We start from the raw sequence: 19,400 nt of genomic DNA, 5'->3' as shown, positions 1-19,400 counted from the left end.
TTGAAGTGAATTAAATAGTAACTATAAAAACTTTTACAAAATTACTTTTGTTAAATTTAGCCACACAATTACAATGTATTGTTTCATTGTTAAATTTTATTATGTGTATTAAAATCAATATTAATGTTATCTATGTAAAAAAAATGAAAAAATGAATGAGAAAAGTAACACTAATTTTTTTTACAAAATTTATAACTTTATTTCAAAAGTAATAAAAAATAATTTATATATAAAATATAAAAAAAAATCTACTATAAAAAATATATAGCATTTTTATGTAAGAATTGTGTAATTTTTTAATAAATATATGTTATCTGAAACAGAATATTTTAAAAGATTTTTTTTTTCATAATTGAATAATGCATTCTGTTTACAAGTTGTAAAAATTTAAGATTCAAATAACTATTGAATAATTAAAAGAAATGATGTGGGGGATTTGAGGTTGATCATAAGTAAATGGGAAAGGATAGAATGACAAGAAATAATTTTAAAATATTATGTAAATGCTTAGTAATTAGTTGTTATATTACATAATTACTATTCACTTACAGATAATACTGTATATACATAATAAAATGAGCTGTACTGTATTATGAAATGATTATTTGAAACATTTAAAATATCGATAACTTATTTAAATAAATTTTTTGTTGCTACGAATATTAAAAATCTGACTTTAAATGTATTGTAGATGCATTCTTATTAACTTTTAAAATTTCATGCAGTAATTCTTAATCTTAGAATGATGGTAAAATTTTTTACAACTTTCATTTACTAATAATTTCCCCTAAAAATCTGTTATTTTTCCATAATGTTGCTATTTATTTCATGAACTGACTTTAATTTTTCAGTTTTTGATTCAATTCTTAGTTAAAATTAGAACCAAAAATTCAATCAAAAATTGAAAAATTAAAGTCAATGTTTATACTGTGAAATATTTAATGATTAAATGTAAGATCAAACTAATGCAAAATAAGATAAAGTATTCTATATAATAGTATTCACATACAAATTAACGTATTGCTGATGGATGTTAAAATCTTGGATCCATAATATCATGCATGGTCCATTATATTGAATGTAACATCTCATTTTAATTTCTATAGGAAGAAAAATTTTGTTACATAATCCTATTAATATTAAAAAAAGAAAGTGATAATATTTCATCATTAGAAAAGCACCAATGATATTATATTTTTGTTAGTTCTTTGATACATAAAATGACAATAAATTAAGCATTTAGATATATATATATATATTTTTTTTTTAATTAAAATTTTGGATGGTTATTACTGTATATATGTATAGCAATATAATATACATAATTTGATGAAATTTATCACTACTTTTAAAGAATATATAACTATACAAACTGGCATTAATATATGAAAACATATGATTGTGCCAAATTTTCTTCTTGCATAACTGAATATGAATCAAAACAGTTCTTCAGATTATTATATCAATATTAGAAACACAGAATCCATCTTACTCTACTGAGAAGAGTTGAGTTTGGCAAAAAACTCATCTTGTAATTGTGAAAGCATTTAAAACTGAACCACACTTTCAGGAACCTCTTGCTGGTGTTGGACACAAAACGAAAAATTGTCGTTAACGTTTTCGAACTTGGTAGTTCTTCTTCAGACGGTTAAAAAAGGTTCTTTGTTCCATTATTCGATCTGCGTTCCTAGTTTTTAAACCGTCTGAAGAAGAGACTACCAAGTTTGAAAACGTTAACGACGATTTTTCGTTTTGTGTCCAACACCGGCAAGAGTTTCCCGAAAGTGTGGTTTACATCCCCGGTGTTCCATGATTGTATGTAGATACTTATTTAAAACTGAAGTTGTTATTCTATGAATAAATCTGTATATAAATCATCTCATATCTTGGCCAGGCAATTTGATATTTGGTGAGACTGGAAGTTTTAAAAACTTCAAGAGCCTTTTATTGGTAATGCACAGTGACTTCATCAAAGATTTGTCAATAATTCATTCCCTTCACTAGTCTGTAAATAAATACTGCTCCTGCTACAGTGTATTTTACAGCCCACCCACCCAAGATTCATTAAATGAGCTGCATAAACATTAATGTTTAGTGGGAGTGTGAAATCTCTTATATTGATGGTGCCTATTGTTTAACAATACCAAAACAGATTTTTGATGAATCTAGTTCAAACATTTGGATTTAATTAAAAACTGGAGAATGAAAATTGCCATTTCCTAGTTTTTAATTCTTGATTAATAATCACTCATATAAATAATTCAAATACATTTTGATTTAGTTAAAATATCAATTTTTATGAAACATTTTTATTCTATGATCTCTCTCTTCAATAAACACATTTCTTCTTTAAGATGTACAATTATATATTAATTAATTTATTTATTGATACATGCTTTAACTCAAATGTTTTTATAAAACATGAATGGTATATGAATGAATCTTTTACATAAATAAAGTAAAAGACTCTTGATGTTATATAATTTTATTCAAAGCAATAAAATAGAAAAAAAATTCGCAAAAATTACAAAGTATATAGATATTTTCAAATACTTAATGTTATCATCATAAGGTAAAATTCAAATAGAAAATTACCAATATGTTAAATTCAAAAAGATAACTTGAAATGCTCTATTAAAATTTTATCTGATGATAAAGTGTTAAGCTATTGAAAATATTCTTATAGTTTATAATTTCTATGATTTTGTTTTTTAACACTTCAAACGAAATCATTTAACATCAAAAGACAATCTTTCTGCTTTATTTACTAAATATGAATATAGAGACATTATGTGTCATTTTCATATTTTAATGAATTTTTAAGAATAATTTTTGTAAACAAATTCTTTCATAAAAAGAATTAAAATCAGTTATGATAAATCTTATAATTTGTTAATAATAATTATAATTAAAATCTTTGTAGAAGATATCTTTCTGCAAATGATGCACTAAAGTAAAAAGTGAGCATTATGAATTTTGTGCACATGAAATGAAAAAAAAAACAAATAAAACATAACCTACAATACTGTTACTAAAATTTTAATTCAAATTCTTAAATTAAGCTCCTAATAAAAAATATACATAAAATAATGTGTTAACATTAACTAATAAACTGATATTGAGAAAGGTTTTGGTAATTGTGGCTGATGACAATTTTCTTTTAGTTTAACATCAGGATCATTTTATTAAAAATGTATTGTGGCCCCATGATATATAAAAAAAATCTTGCATCTAATAAATTGCTTTTGTGTTTTCATTGTTATACAAATTGCACTCAAATTGAATTGAGACAATATCTGAAAACATTCTATACATATTTAAATTGACACAAAAACAATCTTTTAGATTTAGTTAACTAGATCAACATACAAAATATGTGGAAAAATAATTTGTTGTTTTTATATTGAGCTCTATGATAAAAGTCAAGTGCTCCAAGTATTATAAAAATTGAGCTTAAATAGCACAAAAAAAATATGTAAATAATTGTTTCGTAAGAGTAAAGTCTATAAATGTTTAACTCAAAGAAGAAAACTCAGTTTTTTTGGTGTTAAATAAACAGTTTTTAAATGAAATGCTTTTGATATTTCAAAAATATCTTCAGAAAAACAAATGTACCATAAAATGTTATTTAAGATGAGCATAAAGTTGCATTTTCTGATGAGAATATGACTTGATTTCATTTTATTGATAATTTTATTAGAAATATGAAAATGAAGAAACTCAAAAAATTGTTTAAATTTCTTAATAACCAGTGAAAAAGAAATATAGAGAACAATAAGATTAGTCTTGATTATCCAAAACTTTATGAAATGACCTTCTTGAAACAAAGTTTCATATTTTAAAAGTAAAAAGTTATATTCCAAAGTAAAACTTTTCAATAATTTATGATATATAAATATATTTTCAAGTTACTTATTTTATACAATCAAGAAAATAAATTATGATAATTTTGTCTCTCTTCTTTCATACTATACTTTTTTAGTTACATTTTGGATAATTCAGACTATTGCATTTGAGAATATTTTTTAATAAAACACAGAACATGCACAGAAAGAAAGTTATTTAATACCATAGTAAATACATAGAAAAAGTTAATGACAAAGTTAATACAGAAAGAAACTAAAGATATCTGAAAACACTCTTGAAGACATTAGAAGTAGTTACTGTATATTAATGGAACCCAAAGCCAGCAAAATTCTTTTTTTTTTTTTTTTTTTTAAGAAAGCTTGGCAATTTTATACACTTTGATCGTATTTAACAAAGAGGAAACTTTTAAATTCATTAATAAGTTCTCTAATTTATCGTAACAATTTAAGAATCATTTTAAATTATCTTCCATTCAAAAATATGTCTGAAATTTGTATATACAGTATATATCTATATAATTTTAATTTGTGCCTGAAAAATGACAGCCTCCATTGAAGCTCCGATATGTTAGACCATTTGTTCAATTTTTTGTATGATTACAAACATATACATACATACATACACACACACACCACAATATCATTTTTACGGCAGGAGAATTTTAAAATAAAAAATTTTATTCTGCCTTCACCCTCAGATCCCAAATACATGAGGGTAATGACAAAAAAAATTTCAAATTCAATATGGTCTGATGTGCTTCCAAAAAAGCACCTTTTGAAAGGCACTACTATAGTTTGCATCTCTTGATCATTTTTTTTTTTTTTACATTATATGATGATCTGTTACAGTCGTAAATGAAATACGTATTTTTTTTTCTTTTAATTTTAGTCAAAATGTTTTAGGCAGTACGTTTGTGTCTCTTACGGCAGTGTTATACAATGCAGTAGGCACACTTACCATTTAATGAATTTTTCCTCTTAAAAGTGCTAGACTGTCTTGTGCTGTACCATAATTTCATACAAAAGTGATACAAAGTTTAAAGAAGGCACAGATAATTGGCTGTGACACCCAAATGGTTAGTTTGATATGGTTTCGAATCAAATCTCAACTACCTGGCTTTAAGAGAAATTCATTGATATATCACCTTAAATGAACAACATAGAAAAATAAATATAAAAAACGTTAATTTAAGATTAGCAAGTGATAATAAACATTAAAAAAGTTTAATACTAGACCCATTGGAATGTACGTAGCAAGACTACTACACAGATTAATTTTATCCTTTAGGTCATTATTTCATCTTGCATATTCTTTTTTGATAGTTAAAAATTGAAAACAAAATTAAAATTAATTTCTGCTGATGCAATTACACTCTTCTGGCAGATAAATGAAAGAAAAAGTTCATTTTAATAATAATAATAATAATAGTAATAGTAATTATAAAAACTATGACGACGAATCAAAAGTTCCTGGTCTGGATGCCTGACATGTAATAAGCAAGTAAATTATTGTGTATGTGTATATACTGTATATATAACCCTATCCCTGTAATATGAAGAATTTGAAAAGAAATAATATAATTACTACTGACTAAACTATACTGCCATCTAGTTTCAAACATCAAAAGACTACAAATATGCCAATTAAAAAAGTCCCACGACATGCAAAAATAGATTACAAGGATGAAATTTAGACATCTCCATCACAAGACCATAATTCTGCAAAAATATGGATTACTTTCATGTATAAAAAGAGAATAGGTTATACGATATAATACCCAAAAATTTGAGTCTGTGATACAAAGCAAGTTGTCCACTAAAACAAGGTAGGAATACAGACTTAGGCAGAATAAGAGTGTGAAATATAGTAGATGAGTGATAGCAAATTTGTTGTAGTGGTACAGCACAAATTTTCTAAAATATTCTTATATATGGACTATCATTTAACAATATGATAAAAAAATTTATCAACAACATTTTGCACCGATGACATTAAAAAACTACACTTTTAAATTAACAAATGCATCACATTAAACAATAAATGAAAATTTTAAAATTCTTCATGTATCTATAGTTTGTTCCGCTGTATTAAAAAAATCAAATATTTATTTATACTTGAACCCATGTCTTATATCGATTTCTGCCTAAGTGCACTTGGTATTCCCATGCAAACTCTCATCCACATGCTAGTCAATCCAGCAGAAGCATCTCTGGTGGTGGATGATCACTTCTCTGTATCACAGAGTGGGTTGACAATTGTTCTTGATTGGTCATTTTGACCTGGTTATTGGCAATATATTTTTGTAAAACCAGTGATTTTCAGATTGTTGATTTGGAGAAAGACACTCTTAAATGACTTGAATCACTCAACTGGTAATTGTGCATTTTCTGTAAAAGAGAAAAGATAATGCTTTAAGCAAGTATAAATTGTCAAATTCTTAGGTTAAGTGCAAACTTATTGGCATTGCAGCATTTTGTTTTACTATATGATATCATAAGAAAACAAGATTAACACAACAATAACGACACTTATCTTTTCAATGTCATGTGAATCATTGTTTCAATAAAGAATTTACTGAATCTGGCATATTTTATTTCCATTTTCATATACAGTAGAATTTTATTAATTCCAAGGAACAGAAAAAACTAAGTAAACTAATTCGAGTTAGAGAACAAGAGTGAAAAATGCCAATTTTGAATAGATTTGTATTTTTCTCTCTCTTGAATTATATAATTCAAAAGAGAGAGCCCCTGTAATGCCTTTCAGTAAAATGTTCAATGTAGCTAATGGAATCAGTTTTACAAGTGCATCTTATTGAGATAAAATGAGAGGTCCTCTTGCTTTGGACTAGAATGTTGTCTGCAAATGGGTGTTGGACAGTAGATACAACTAACTGTCTGAAAATTTCATGGAAATCTAATAATTAGGATCACTTTGGATAGAGTAAATATTAAACTTTGAGTAAGGGACATTGTAAGTAGCATAAATCAGTGTCAAGTGACCATGAAAACTTTTGATTGGGAGAGAATTTGAGTTAAGGGAATTCAAGTGAAAGATGTTAAATACATATGCTATTCCAGTGAGACATACTGAGTAAATCATATTCTTCGAGTTAAAAAAATATTTGATTTACAGACATTTGAATTTGGTAAGTTTTACTGTATTTCATTTAACCAATACGCATATTTGAGAAGGTTTAACCATAATTATTTGAAGGAAAGAATATTCCTTGTTTTGATTATAGTACTATAAATGCTTTCATAAAGTCAGTGAGTCAGAGCATTAATAATCCATAATAATAAAATATTTAGTCACAAAATTAAATAAATCTTGCTTGTCATACCAAAGCAATGCCATTAAGTAGTTTGCACTTGACATACTTGAAATTATAAAATTACACAATTATTGTTGAAGTACTAAATAAATTACTCTCAAGACTAATGCTAATTATAATTTATTTTCTAATAATAATTTACATATATTTATATAAATTATTATTAGAAAATACTGAAAAAGTATTTCTAATAAAAAATGAAAAAGGTTTCCATCAGGTACTGACATTTGACAAATGTTGATAAGATGATATATTTAACTCTATAATTGTTACTTAGACATAGACACACACACAGAGAGAACAGACTGCCTTTAGGAACTTATCAAAAATGGATATATGGAATGATGATATCATTGAATTCTCTTAATATTTTTCAATTTTGGTAGAAAAATGCTGATAATTGTATACCATTTTTTGTCTATTTAAGCAAAATACTCCAACTTAAACAATCCTTAAACATTTTTATTATAAAAACTAATTTAAAAATAATTAAAAAAGTAAAAAAATGTCACTATGTAAGTTTGTTTTTAATAATTAAATGACAGTTGAAAGAGAAAAACAAAAAAATTCAAACAAATAAAATGACTGTTAGTTGATATGACTGCACTGTACTTTATTATTGTTGGAATCTATCATAGTGTCTTGGAAGAAATCTTAAGGTTTTTTTTAATATTTACATATAATTTTTTTAATTCATTACTAAAATTATAATTTATTTATACAGATTTTTATGTACAATAAATATAATTTTGATTTAAAAATCTTAAAATATTGACAAATATCATTACCTAAGAGCAGGTTGTTTTTTCTTCTATATTTGCAAATTCAATATTTGAAAGGTCACTAATGAGATTCTGACATTTATAGGGTAATTATATTGATAGTATGACAGTTATGCTTATAGGAGAATGGCTGGGATTTTATTTATTGATATTACAGCTTAGTGAGTAACTAAATCAAGAGTTGCTATAAAGCAAATCCACCATCAATTAATCTAAAAAAAGGGAAACTATAAATCTGACATTTGCCAAATTTCTGCTAATTGAATTATACATATAATTTTATATATAATAATAATTATGTTAATAATTAGTACATTAAATGTGAATTTAATTTAAATTTTGATTTGATTTGAAAATTTGTCTGGATATACATATAACATTACATAGTTATCTAACAATGTTAACTTTTAAACAGAAACTTAAAATACTAATAATTATGTTAAGCAATTATGATTAAATATCTAGATTATTATATTATAAAACTGAAAATATACTTACTATTAAGGCTGTAATTGCCTCTTCTATACTGCCAAGTTGTATTAAAGCCATCTTTTTGTCCTTTCTAAAAATTAATTATTATATTAATTTTTTTTAAAAATTAATTTATCAAATAGGAATATTTAACATACGGAAAGAATTTGAAAGCAATCACTGTTACACCAGTTTTAACAAAGGCATCTTTGATCTGGTCTTCAGACACATTTGGTCTGTAAATAAGAATTTTACATTTTAATTTATATTATTATTTATAATATCTTCAAAGACAATGAAAGAATTTGTGGAACAAAATCAAATCTGTAATACTACTTATGCATGTATCTGCATTAATATAAACACAAATTTTCAATCTTAACTGCTCAAGTAAAATTTATATAAATTCTATATAAAATATATATAAGTCTAATGAATTCTGTATTAAATATATAAGCCTAAACAGACTTATATATTTAATACAGAATTCATTAGAACAATATATATAGAAAACACAATGGAATTAAATAAATTCATAAATTCATTAAACTCTAAATCATTTAAGATTATTTTAAAGTATTAAAATATGCCAAATACTATAAATATATCATTTCAGAATATGTATCAATTAAACAAGAAACTGCAATTCTTAACATATAATAATCAAATAAGCAAGGAATATCTTTATATTACACTCAAAACAGATTGACCTAAGAAATCAATAAATTAAACTAATCAATTTATGCAATCATACACAACACAGTTTTCTACTTACGGAATGTTGGACAAATGAAGAGTTGCTGAAGGAGGATAAATATTTTGATAATTTTTCGAACCAGGCTTCTTAAATCTGTGAAGTGGTGAATTACTGTAATCTTTAGTCAAACCAGCATCCTATAAAAATGATTGAAAAACATTTACTAATATTAAATAATTTTGTACATTGCTTATTAGAAATATAAATTAATATATGTAAAGTTCAAAATATGAGTAAAAAATAATATTTAAAAAAAATTGGTATAAATATAACCTTAATAATTATATTGTTTTAAGTTATTTTGAATTTAGAGAAATTTATATATACAGTAAAACCTATCTATGGCGACCACCCATGATTCATTCAAAACGTGATCTTTTAGACAGGTGGTCATCCAATACAGGTGGTCCTGTAATACCGTATTTCCGTACATATTTTGCGCACTTTTTTATTAAGTACACATTTCTACTAAGCAAAACTCAAGGTAAGCAAAAATAAGTGAATTTTTTCAACAATAGAGCTATATTGGTATTGTATTTTATTCTTATCAGATAACTCGATTGACAGGAGTCGTCGTGATTTCATAAGACAGATTTAATACCAATATTTTAAAGATTAATACAATACTTGCATTTTCTCAATTATAATATACACTTTCTTTTTTCCGACTTAATTAATTCAACTTGGTTCTTATCGTTCGCTCCTCGGTTATGTGTATTACATCTTCGATATACAAGCGCGTTGTATCTCTCCATCACTTTGGTTTTGGTGTTTGTTAGTTTGATCTTATTTTAACTTTAAAAATACTGTATTTTTTTAATATTTAATATTTTTTTAAGTACAATAAAAAAATTATTAATTAATAATAAAACGATTTTATTATTTTTTCTCATAAAATGATTTCATTACTTTCTGCAATTGTCCAATGACAATGGTGGAATCAAAAAAGAAAAAATTGCCTGTAAAACTGATTTTTGTGTTAATGCATTTATTGTTTTTTGAATATTTTGCATGCGAAAATTACTTGGATATTATTTTTCTAAAAATATTGTGGAAATAAGGTAGGTTGATACAGAAACTATTTATCGCACATGTACTGTATATAAGCATCAAAAAAATAAATAAAATAAATTTATCAAACGATGAGATCAGCCAATTAATTGTATTGTGTACAATATTTTATACCCCTAAGGAAAATACTGTAGGTCTACAGTAAAATAAATTTTGTTTTTCCACAGTTAAACTTCGCTGCTAATTGCCATTGTGATAAACTAATTTCACTTTTTCTGATAACTTTAACATGATCTTCTAACAACAGCACTTTGCATTTTTTTTCGTTTTTGGACAATTTCAAACAAACTGAAATGAATTTTCTTTGTTGCTAGATTAATTCATTAACACCTGTACCTAATTTCACGGGTGAGAGAAGTGTCCAAGGTTCAAACAAGAGTTTAGACTGATACATTATATTAGGAGGGGGAAATGTTGTTTAGATGGGTTTGAACAATAGCTTAGACTAGATATATTTGCAGAAGTGGTTGCTTATTACAGTTGTTGTATGTTGTTTCAGACCAAAAATCGATGCCTGCGGTCGTGTTACACAGGTGGTCATTTAATACGGGCAATTTATACAAAGACTCTATGTATAAACTATTCCGTGCCAGACATTTTTGCCCATTTTGAAAGGTGCCCATCGAATGCAGGTGGTCGCCTAAGCAGTTTTCACTACATACATATGTAAAAATTATAAGTTATAAATGTAGACAAATATTAAAAGTTCATATTAAATAATTTAATATACACTGATCCTTTCTAGTCCTTTCTTTTCACTACAGTGCAAGACTATAAAAATTATTGTGCAAAGAGATCTTAATAATCAATAGAAAAAATTACAATTGTTCCATGATCTTTAAAAAAATTTATCAAATCTAAATTATATCCATCTTCATTTCTATCATTATCATCACTTTTCATTTCTTTGCTGAACTTTCATTTTTGTTGGCCAATTCAGTCTTTTGATTATCTATTTTTGTAAAAGTCACGTGGCTTTATCACTGAGACACAAAGTGTTAAAGTTGATGCAAATAATAAAGAAAACTGTTATATATCATGAGATGCTTATTCTAATATTTAATAGTCACTTGTTTACAACTGAAACTTGAATATTTAACTTGAATAAATGAACTACACAAAGTACAATGAATTGAAAATAACTAATCATTTGAGCAGTTTACTGGCAAGAAAGTTCATTATTCAGTGTAATGTATTGGCAAAGGAGATAGGAGCAGTTTATTGTGCAAATACGGATGAACAATGGATGGTCTGACTTCTGTTTATTATACTCTCTTGATTTCTCTGGCATAAAGTCAGTTAAATAACAAACAACAGGGTATGAGAAGATTTATTTTATTATGGTTTTAACAGCTTTCAGTAATAGAGCGAAGTTATTGGTAAAAAAAATGTACCAGAAGAAAAATCTCCAAAAAAGTGGGAAGTTTTTCAAGATGATTTTCATGATAAGGAATTTAATATAGGTTGGATTAAAAATGTTTGGCGCAGAAGAACAAATCATATCTTTTGAATGAGCGCATTACTTGACTATGACATGATATTTTAGTAACTGATGATCTTAAAGAAAAGCAATACATCTGTTGACTATATTCCATCAGGAATGACCAGCCTCTTGCAACAATATGATGTATCATACAGTTCTGAAAGCAGCAGTTTAAAAAGATGGAGAGTGGTTGCAATTCAGCAAAAAAGGAGTTTATCAAATCAGGAAGGCAAAAGCATGCTAGCCAAAGCAGCTAAATGGGTCTGTGAGGAATGGGAAAATTTTTCTAAAGAAAATTCAAAAAATCATTTGTATGCTGTGGAATTACAAATACATGTATTGATGGATGATTCTATGGACATATGAGATTTTCATTTGAATTTATAAAAGCTGTAAGAATGGGGAAAAAGATGAAAATTAGTTAATGAGACTGATGACAGCAATGATAAAAGCATTGAAAAGGGAAGTGATAGCAAAACTGAAGTTACTAATGATGAATCTAATTAAAATATACAGAGATGATGTAAAAAGATATTGTAAGCAACAATGTATTTAATGATTTTTGAATTTTCTCTGTAAAAGAAAAATTTTTCATTTAATTGTCCTTGGATATTTAAACAAGAAATAGGCAATTAAATGTGATTATTGACATAGGCAATTATGTGAGGATTTACAGCAATATACTAAGAATAAGATTTATTACAGGTACTCCTCACTTTACGACTGAGTTCCATTCCGACGACTACGTCGTTAAGCGAATTGGTCGATAAGTGAGGAGCTTGCACTGTGAATATAGGATCGTTCTAAAATTATCCAAATTATGCAACAAACTTCAAATTTATTCATAAAAAGACTATTATAGTACTATAAGACTACTATAGTATGCGCAAGCCTATTATAGTACGCTTAGTGCACATGTCACCATTCGCCACTGACCGACACTCAAGCTGAGAAAGAAGATTCCCCTAATTGCAGGTTGAAACTCGATTGGTCATAAGTGCGAGTGGTCGTTAAGCAGATAGGTCGTAAAGTGAGGAGTACCTGTATTGCTTTTATATAATTTTTTTTATTAAAAAATATAGTCTTTAGTTAAAATTTTATATAAGAAATGATAAATTTGTTTATATTTAATACAAACTAATTTTAAACTTACCGGTTGACCTTCTTTTGGCATTTGAACCATTTGATGTTTGGAAGGAGTTACTCTGATTTGTTTCCCTAATACTTTCACTTTGTCCAAGTGTGTCATTGCTAAAAATATTAACAATAAGATTAAAATTAATTCATGTTGATAAAACTAAACAATATAAAAAAAAAATTGTCTCCTTTATTTTATATTATTACTTTTATGAAAAGATACGGTAAATTAATATGTTTCTTGGCAAAAATTTTTTATCGTATTCCAGAACATCACAGAAAAAAATTATTATAGAAAACTTTAAAATATTTCATTGATTGTCAAATCATTATCAAAAATTTGACATGTTGATCTTTATCTATAAAAAATGATTTTATATAATTAATATAACTATAATTACAAAATATTTTAAATTTAAAACATAGTATATCAAAACATCAATGAAAAATGTAATTAACAATCTACATTGTTAAGCTATTTTATTACAGCATAAAACAATATTTATAAACTCAAATAATCTCATTAAAAATTTCACTAAAAATGTGCTTTCTTTATGACTTTACTCAGGACCTTTTTATAAGAATTATCAACTGCAGAAGGTGTGTTCAGACCCAAAATTCCTTTAAAAAAAAAAAAAAAGGACGACAATTCAAAGTGATTAATTTTACTATTCTAAGACATTTTCCTGTTTGATAAGTCCAATATTTATTAACTTAGCAAACTTAACAAGGACAAAATCGAAAAAAGGACAAGAAGCTCTGAACATAAAGATTTTTAACTTTTTATGTTTGTTATCTCTGAAGATGATAATAGAAATCCCAACACATTGACTGTTAGCGAATACTGTTTTATGCTCCAATAAAGCAGCTTATCAATTTAAAAATCTTATTCTTTGAGCTTCCATTTTCTATTAGCTAATAATCAATGATATAAAATAAAAATAAGCTAGCTATTATGTAGATATAAAAAATATTTCATTACAACTGAAAATAATTTTTAAATAGGACACTGAGATAAAAGTACTCACAACTGTTTGATGTCATTTATAAGATATCATACATGTTTGTCAATCAATTACTTAAAGATCTGTTGTTATAACAGTGTTATGATTTCTAAATAATTTTTTCAATTTTACAATAAAAACAGTGGTTACTAAGGAACTTAAATAAACAAAATTTAACTACAGTTAAATAGTGATTGGGTGAAATTATTTAAATAGATAATATTTTTTTAAAAATAGATGACTGCATACAAAATGAAATATACTATAGTAAAATTACACTTGTAAGTATTGTAGTAAGGTGTATAGTAAGTATTGATATAGATATCAAGAAGTATATATTATACATTGTAATATTTCTTTTTGTTTATTTTATTCTGTATTTGAGAAATGATATTTAAAAACTAGATTTTCTATAGGATCATTACATTTGAAAATAGCTAAAAATATTCTATTTAATAAAATTTAATTACACATGAAAACCATACCTAACTGTGCTTGTTGTGGTTCAGCAAGTTGAACTAAAGCGTTATCCTTTTTGTTAAATAAAATCTTTACTCTTATTACATCACCATAAACACCTAAAACATAGAAATATAATTAATTAGAATAACCAGTTGTTATTAAGAATCTATAATTTATGTATGAAATCATTCTTTAATTTACATGTAAAAATTTCAATCATGATAATTTTTTTTTATAACATTGATTTTATGAAAAGATATTTAGTAAATTATGTCTCATGATGAATTTTTATTGTATTCCACTTAGCTCTCAGAAATCAAATGATACTTGTTAAAAAAAACTGTAGGAAACTTCTGTAAAATTTCATTGACTGTCAAATCAGTAACAAAAATTGCTAGAACAAAAAAAAATCTCTCTGCTAACCCATCTCACCATATATCCTAACAGTGACATAACCAGAAATTTCAAATAGAGAAAATTTTTTTTTTTTTAATTTCTCTTTTGGGAGCACTTGCCACTTTGCTCATCTCAATTGCACCACTGTATCCTATGTCCATGGGAATAACCATTGCTCCACAGATGCAACTTCATAATTGCAATTTAAAATTCATATATAACTTGTCTCATTGCACCACCTTCAAATTGTCTTTTAAACACAGATGACCTACAAATTATATATACAAAAATATTTATTGTAAAATCTAATAATGTATTACTATGACACACACATACTATACAATAAAAAGATCCAATTGACCTTCAACTGAAGAATATATATTTGCAAATCAATATTAGACTTAAACAAGATAGTGGTTATTTACATATGAAAATGATAAAATCCATAATACTTGCAAAGTAATTTTGGTGTGTTTCATTTTATAAAAATGTTAGAAAATTGCTATAAAATAAACATATGTATTATAACACAAGTTTTCTGTTTATAAAATATAAGTATTTTGTAATAAGAATTAAAAAGTTTTGTTTCTGAAAAGTTTTTAAATTGATAAACTTTGGATAAACTTGATTGCAATCTTGATTGAATGAATTGCTGCATTACTTTAACATGCTATATATTATATAGTTTTATATGATAGAATATTCTGTTAAAATTCTATAATGATGAAAATATTTCTCTATATAGTTATTTTATTTGATATTAGGGTAGTATTCATGAATTTCCCATATGAAATGCAATAGTTTATTTCTTTCTTAGGGACTTATTTTGATATTTTATATAGGAATATCTGTTTCTTGAATATATTAAATTATTGAACACAGCCAAAAATTTTTTTAGAAATAAAGATAATATGTTGTATTTAATAAACATAAAGTAACACATCAGCATTTATTATCTGGCTCAGATTCAGAGTGCCAAGGAATATTATTCTTAATAATTGATAATTGTGCTGCAATTTGAAAAAAGTGTAGACCTATAAATTCCCACTGTCATCCGTCCATCTTATTGTTATGTTTTCTTTTCCTATTAATAGAAAAAAAGAACAAATAATTTCTTACAGACATTTTTACTTCTGTTTTGTGTGATTAATCTTACGAGTTAAAATTTGTAGTCAATGAATGTGATGTCTACTCTATATGTATAAAATACTTAGCTTATAATTGTCATAATACTTTTTCCATCATAAAAAAAAATGAAATGGAAGCACTGAAAATCTACGAACCATCATGGAATTTTTGAACAAGTGAGCAAAGCCCATGGGGCAAGTGAACAAGAAGGTAAAGCCCCATAATTTGAAAATAACTATAAAATATATTTAATATAATATAAATATAGTATTATTCTTTGCCTAAAAACTGTTACTTCCTTTTATTTAATTATAATGTCAACACACTAATTACTCTTAGAGTACTATCTAGCCTTGGTTTCCTCTTCCAATGTAAATATAAATATATAAATACAGGAGCTCCTCTACTTATGAACATTCAACTTATAAACTTTCAGACTTACACACAATTTAACTGTACATCTAAAATTTAAATTTTGTGCAGATTCCGAAGTTCTCTTGCCCGTCACGGAAGTCAGTCTTTAGCCAGTAACAAATAACTAATGTAGATTTCTTTCAATTGCATATCACCATTTTTCATTTTCATGCAAATACTGAGGGTCCATTGCCGCACGAGGTGGTGTCAAAGTCGGTAACATTGGAGTAATGTCATTTTCACTACTGTTTGAAATTTTTATAAACTTTTACGATTAGTGTTTCAAAACTGTATCCAAAATGTAATAGTAAATCTAACAATGGAGATAAACACAAAAAATGTGGTTCTGTTACCATGGAAATTAAAATTGACATTATAAAAGTAAGTGCATTAAAGTGAAAAAACCATATTTGAAACATCTGCTATTAAGCAGTAGTGAGTGGGTAAACAAGCATAATGTATTCTATTTAGTACATCGAAAAATCAAACATTAACAATGCATGGTTATTCTGTGTACAAATGTACTTTCGAGGTTAGACTTTGAATAGCGAATATTTCAACTTATGACAAAACCTCGGGAACCTAACCTATTTCATAAGTAGGGGAGCCCCTATGTATAATATATATGTAATATGTATAAAGTTTGGAAACCACCAAGCTACTTGCCTTGAGGAAATAAAGAAATAATAATAATATTCTCTAATAAATTCAACATTCTAAATTTATTAAATAAGTTAGTATTCAAACAGATTTTCAATGCTGATTTATTAGACAAAATAAAAATATTTAAATCTTCAATAGCTTAAATTATCATTTTTATTTTTTCATTTCATAATGAAAGTGTTATGAAGCCAGATACTGAAAATTCATTTTATGTTAAAACTGTAGTCATTTAATTATCATACAGGGTGGGCCAACAAAAACAAAACGGCAGAGTGTTCGTATTCGTCCAAGCTAATCGCTCGGACAGGTCGATTTTATTCTCGAGAGGACATCTTTTGCAATAAAGTTTTTGAGATTCTGAATACAACAGACAACAAAAAATTTTAAAAACTCATTTATTTTGTATTAACTAAACAAACATTTATTTCAGAACAAATGTTTGTTTAGTTAATATTCAGATTCGCAAAACTTTATTGCATAAGATGTTCCCTCGAGAATAAAATCGACATGTCCAAGCGATTTGCTTGGACGAACACGAACACTCTGCCGTTTCGTTTTCGTTGGCCCACCCTGTATATACTGTATAATTAAGTAATTGTATTTAACAGTTAATTTGTATCTAGGAAAAAAAAATTTTAATTATTAAATAAATATACAAAATTTCTAAAATTTTAATTACATTGGATGTAATTAAAATTTTAGAAATTTTAAATATAAAAATATTTAAAACTAAAAATACATTTCTCAAATATTAAAGAATAAAAATAAATTATAAATAACAAAATAAAAATTAATTTGTTAACTGTTGCACATTTCAAAAATTTATAACATATTAAATTATTAAATAAAGTTATATATATATAAAATATCATTTGAATTTGATAAACAGAATTGTGCAACACATTTGAAATTGGTTAAAAATAGATAAAGAAGAAAAAATAAATAAATGAAGGAGTGCTTTATAAACATACCAAAAAGGGTAAAGAGAGCATCGGGCGTGACCATCTACAGTTCAGAACAGGTGTGGGTCAGAGCAGCAGAGCAGAAGGATGGAAGGAATCAGTGACCCGAGCAAATCGATTAAAGAAGTCCACATTGGGAGAAACACCAGCAGGCGAAGTAGGGAAAATTTTAAAAAAATAATAATAAAAAAGATAATTATTAAATGAGTGAAATATTTTCCACTAATTTAATACATGAACATTTTAAAATATTGCATATCATTCAGTTATATAACAAACATAGATTAAAATGCCACATGAAAATGACAATATCATTTACCACACTAACACACAAAATGCAATTAAGTTAAAAGCTAACATTGCTGAAACAGAAAAAAAGCAATGAAATAGAGCAAAGAACTATCCCAAAGTTCTAATGAAGCAAACACAAAATATATTTTTTTAAATAATACAGATTTCTTCAAAATAAATATACTAATCAGGAAAAACTTAAAAATACAAATTTCAATACGTTATTAAACAGTAAACAATAAATTTAAAATTTTTAAAAATTTATGTTTTGAAATAATTCAACAAAGCATTCATTGAAAATTCATTTTTTTTTTTAGATCAAGAACATATAAAGGATTTCTTGCAAAAAATACACTTTTTATGAAAACAGAATAATGTACATAAATTTTAATAAAATTCTAATTATTTGACATTTAAATCACAAGCTTAGATGAATTTTTGAGGATCCAAATGAAAAAAAATTTGCCAAATTTCCAAATGAAAAAAAAATTAGCCGAAAATTATAAACTTTTTCTTTTCATTCTCAAAAATTTAGAAAATCAAGTATTATCTTATTTTTGCATTGATATCTTCTGATTTTCAATTATCAAAAGAACTATCAACTTTTCCCATTTATTAGACTTTAATAATACTGTATTTCATACTTTAAAATTCTAACAATTTTAATAAATAAATTATAATATTCTAAAATAAGTCATAATTTTGCTTCACATTTTTAACATTTCAAAATTCAGTTATTTAGCAACCAACTACACGTATTATTTTTTAAGTTTATATAAAATTCAAATTACATATTTTGATCCATTTGATTAAGCATGCATCATATTTATTCTAGAACTTTTATAGCCATATTGCAATATTTTTTATAATGCAGTAGTATTAATATATAATTTAATAAATTATTATTAGAATAATAATAAAAAAAGTTTTATCTAAAACAGTTTAAAATTAATGTACATTGAAAGTTTATAGATAGATTATATATTTTATCATTTGCTATGGAATTTTAATTATATTTTAATAAATTCAATTAGGTATAAAAAAGAAAATACAATAAAGTATTAAAAATCCAGATTTGGCCATCAAAAAATTGATATTAACTCCTTTCAATAACTTCATTGTTGATGTTCTAACATTCATTCAGAATTTGTAATTACATTTCTTTAAAATACTGACTT

At 25.6% G+C, this 19,400-nt stretch overlaps 1 protein-coding gene across 4 annotated transcripts in view; it reads right to left on the bottom strand.

The window, feature by feature from the left end:
• Positions 1-3,023: 3,023 nt before the first annotated feature.
• Positions 3,024-19,400, bottom strand: part of LOC136976547 (polypyrimidine tract-binding protein 1-like) — a 102,900-nt gene continuing 86,523 nt past the window's right edge. For all 4 annotated transcript variants that reach the window (XM_067271879.1, XM_067271880.1, XM_067271878.1 and 1 more), the window contains 7 exons: positions 17,941-17,974; positions 14,392-14,484; positions 12,919-13,016; positions 9,230-9,348; positions 8,613-8,690; positions 8,482-8,545; positions 3,024-6,254 (listed from right to left, as the gene is read on the bottom strand). In XM_067271879.1, the coding sequence (XP_067127980.1) occupies positions 6,186-6,254; positions 8,482-8,545; positions 8,613-8,690; positions 9,230-9,348; positions 12,919-13,016; positions 14,392-14,484; positions 17,941-17,974 (555 nt within the window). In that variant the 3' untranslated portion in view covers positions 3,024-6,185. The remainder of the gene's footprint in view (positions 6,255-8,481; positions 8,546-8,612; positions 8,691-9,229; positions 9,349-12,918; positions 13,017-14,391; positions 14,485-17,940; positions 17,975-19,400) is intronic.

Source organism: Centruroides vittatus, unplaced genomic scaffold, assembly GCF_030686945.1.
Source record: "Centruroides vittatus isolate TY-2023 unplaced genomic scaffold, ASM3068694v2 contig_401, whole genome shotgun sequence".
In the NCBI taxonomy this organism is placed as follows: Eukaryota; Metazoa; Arthropoda; class Arachnida; order Scorpiones; family Buthidae; genus Centruroides; species Centruroides vittatus.
The sequence above is the reverse complement of the archived record's forward strand: the minus strand, read 5'-3'. Positions and strand labels throughout refer to the sequence as shown.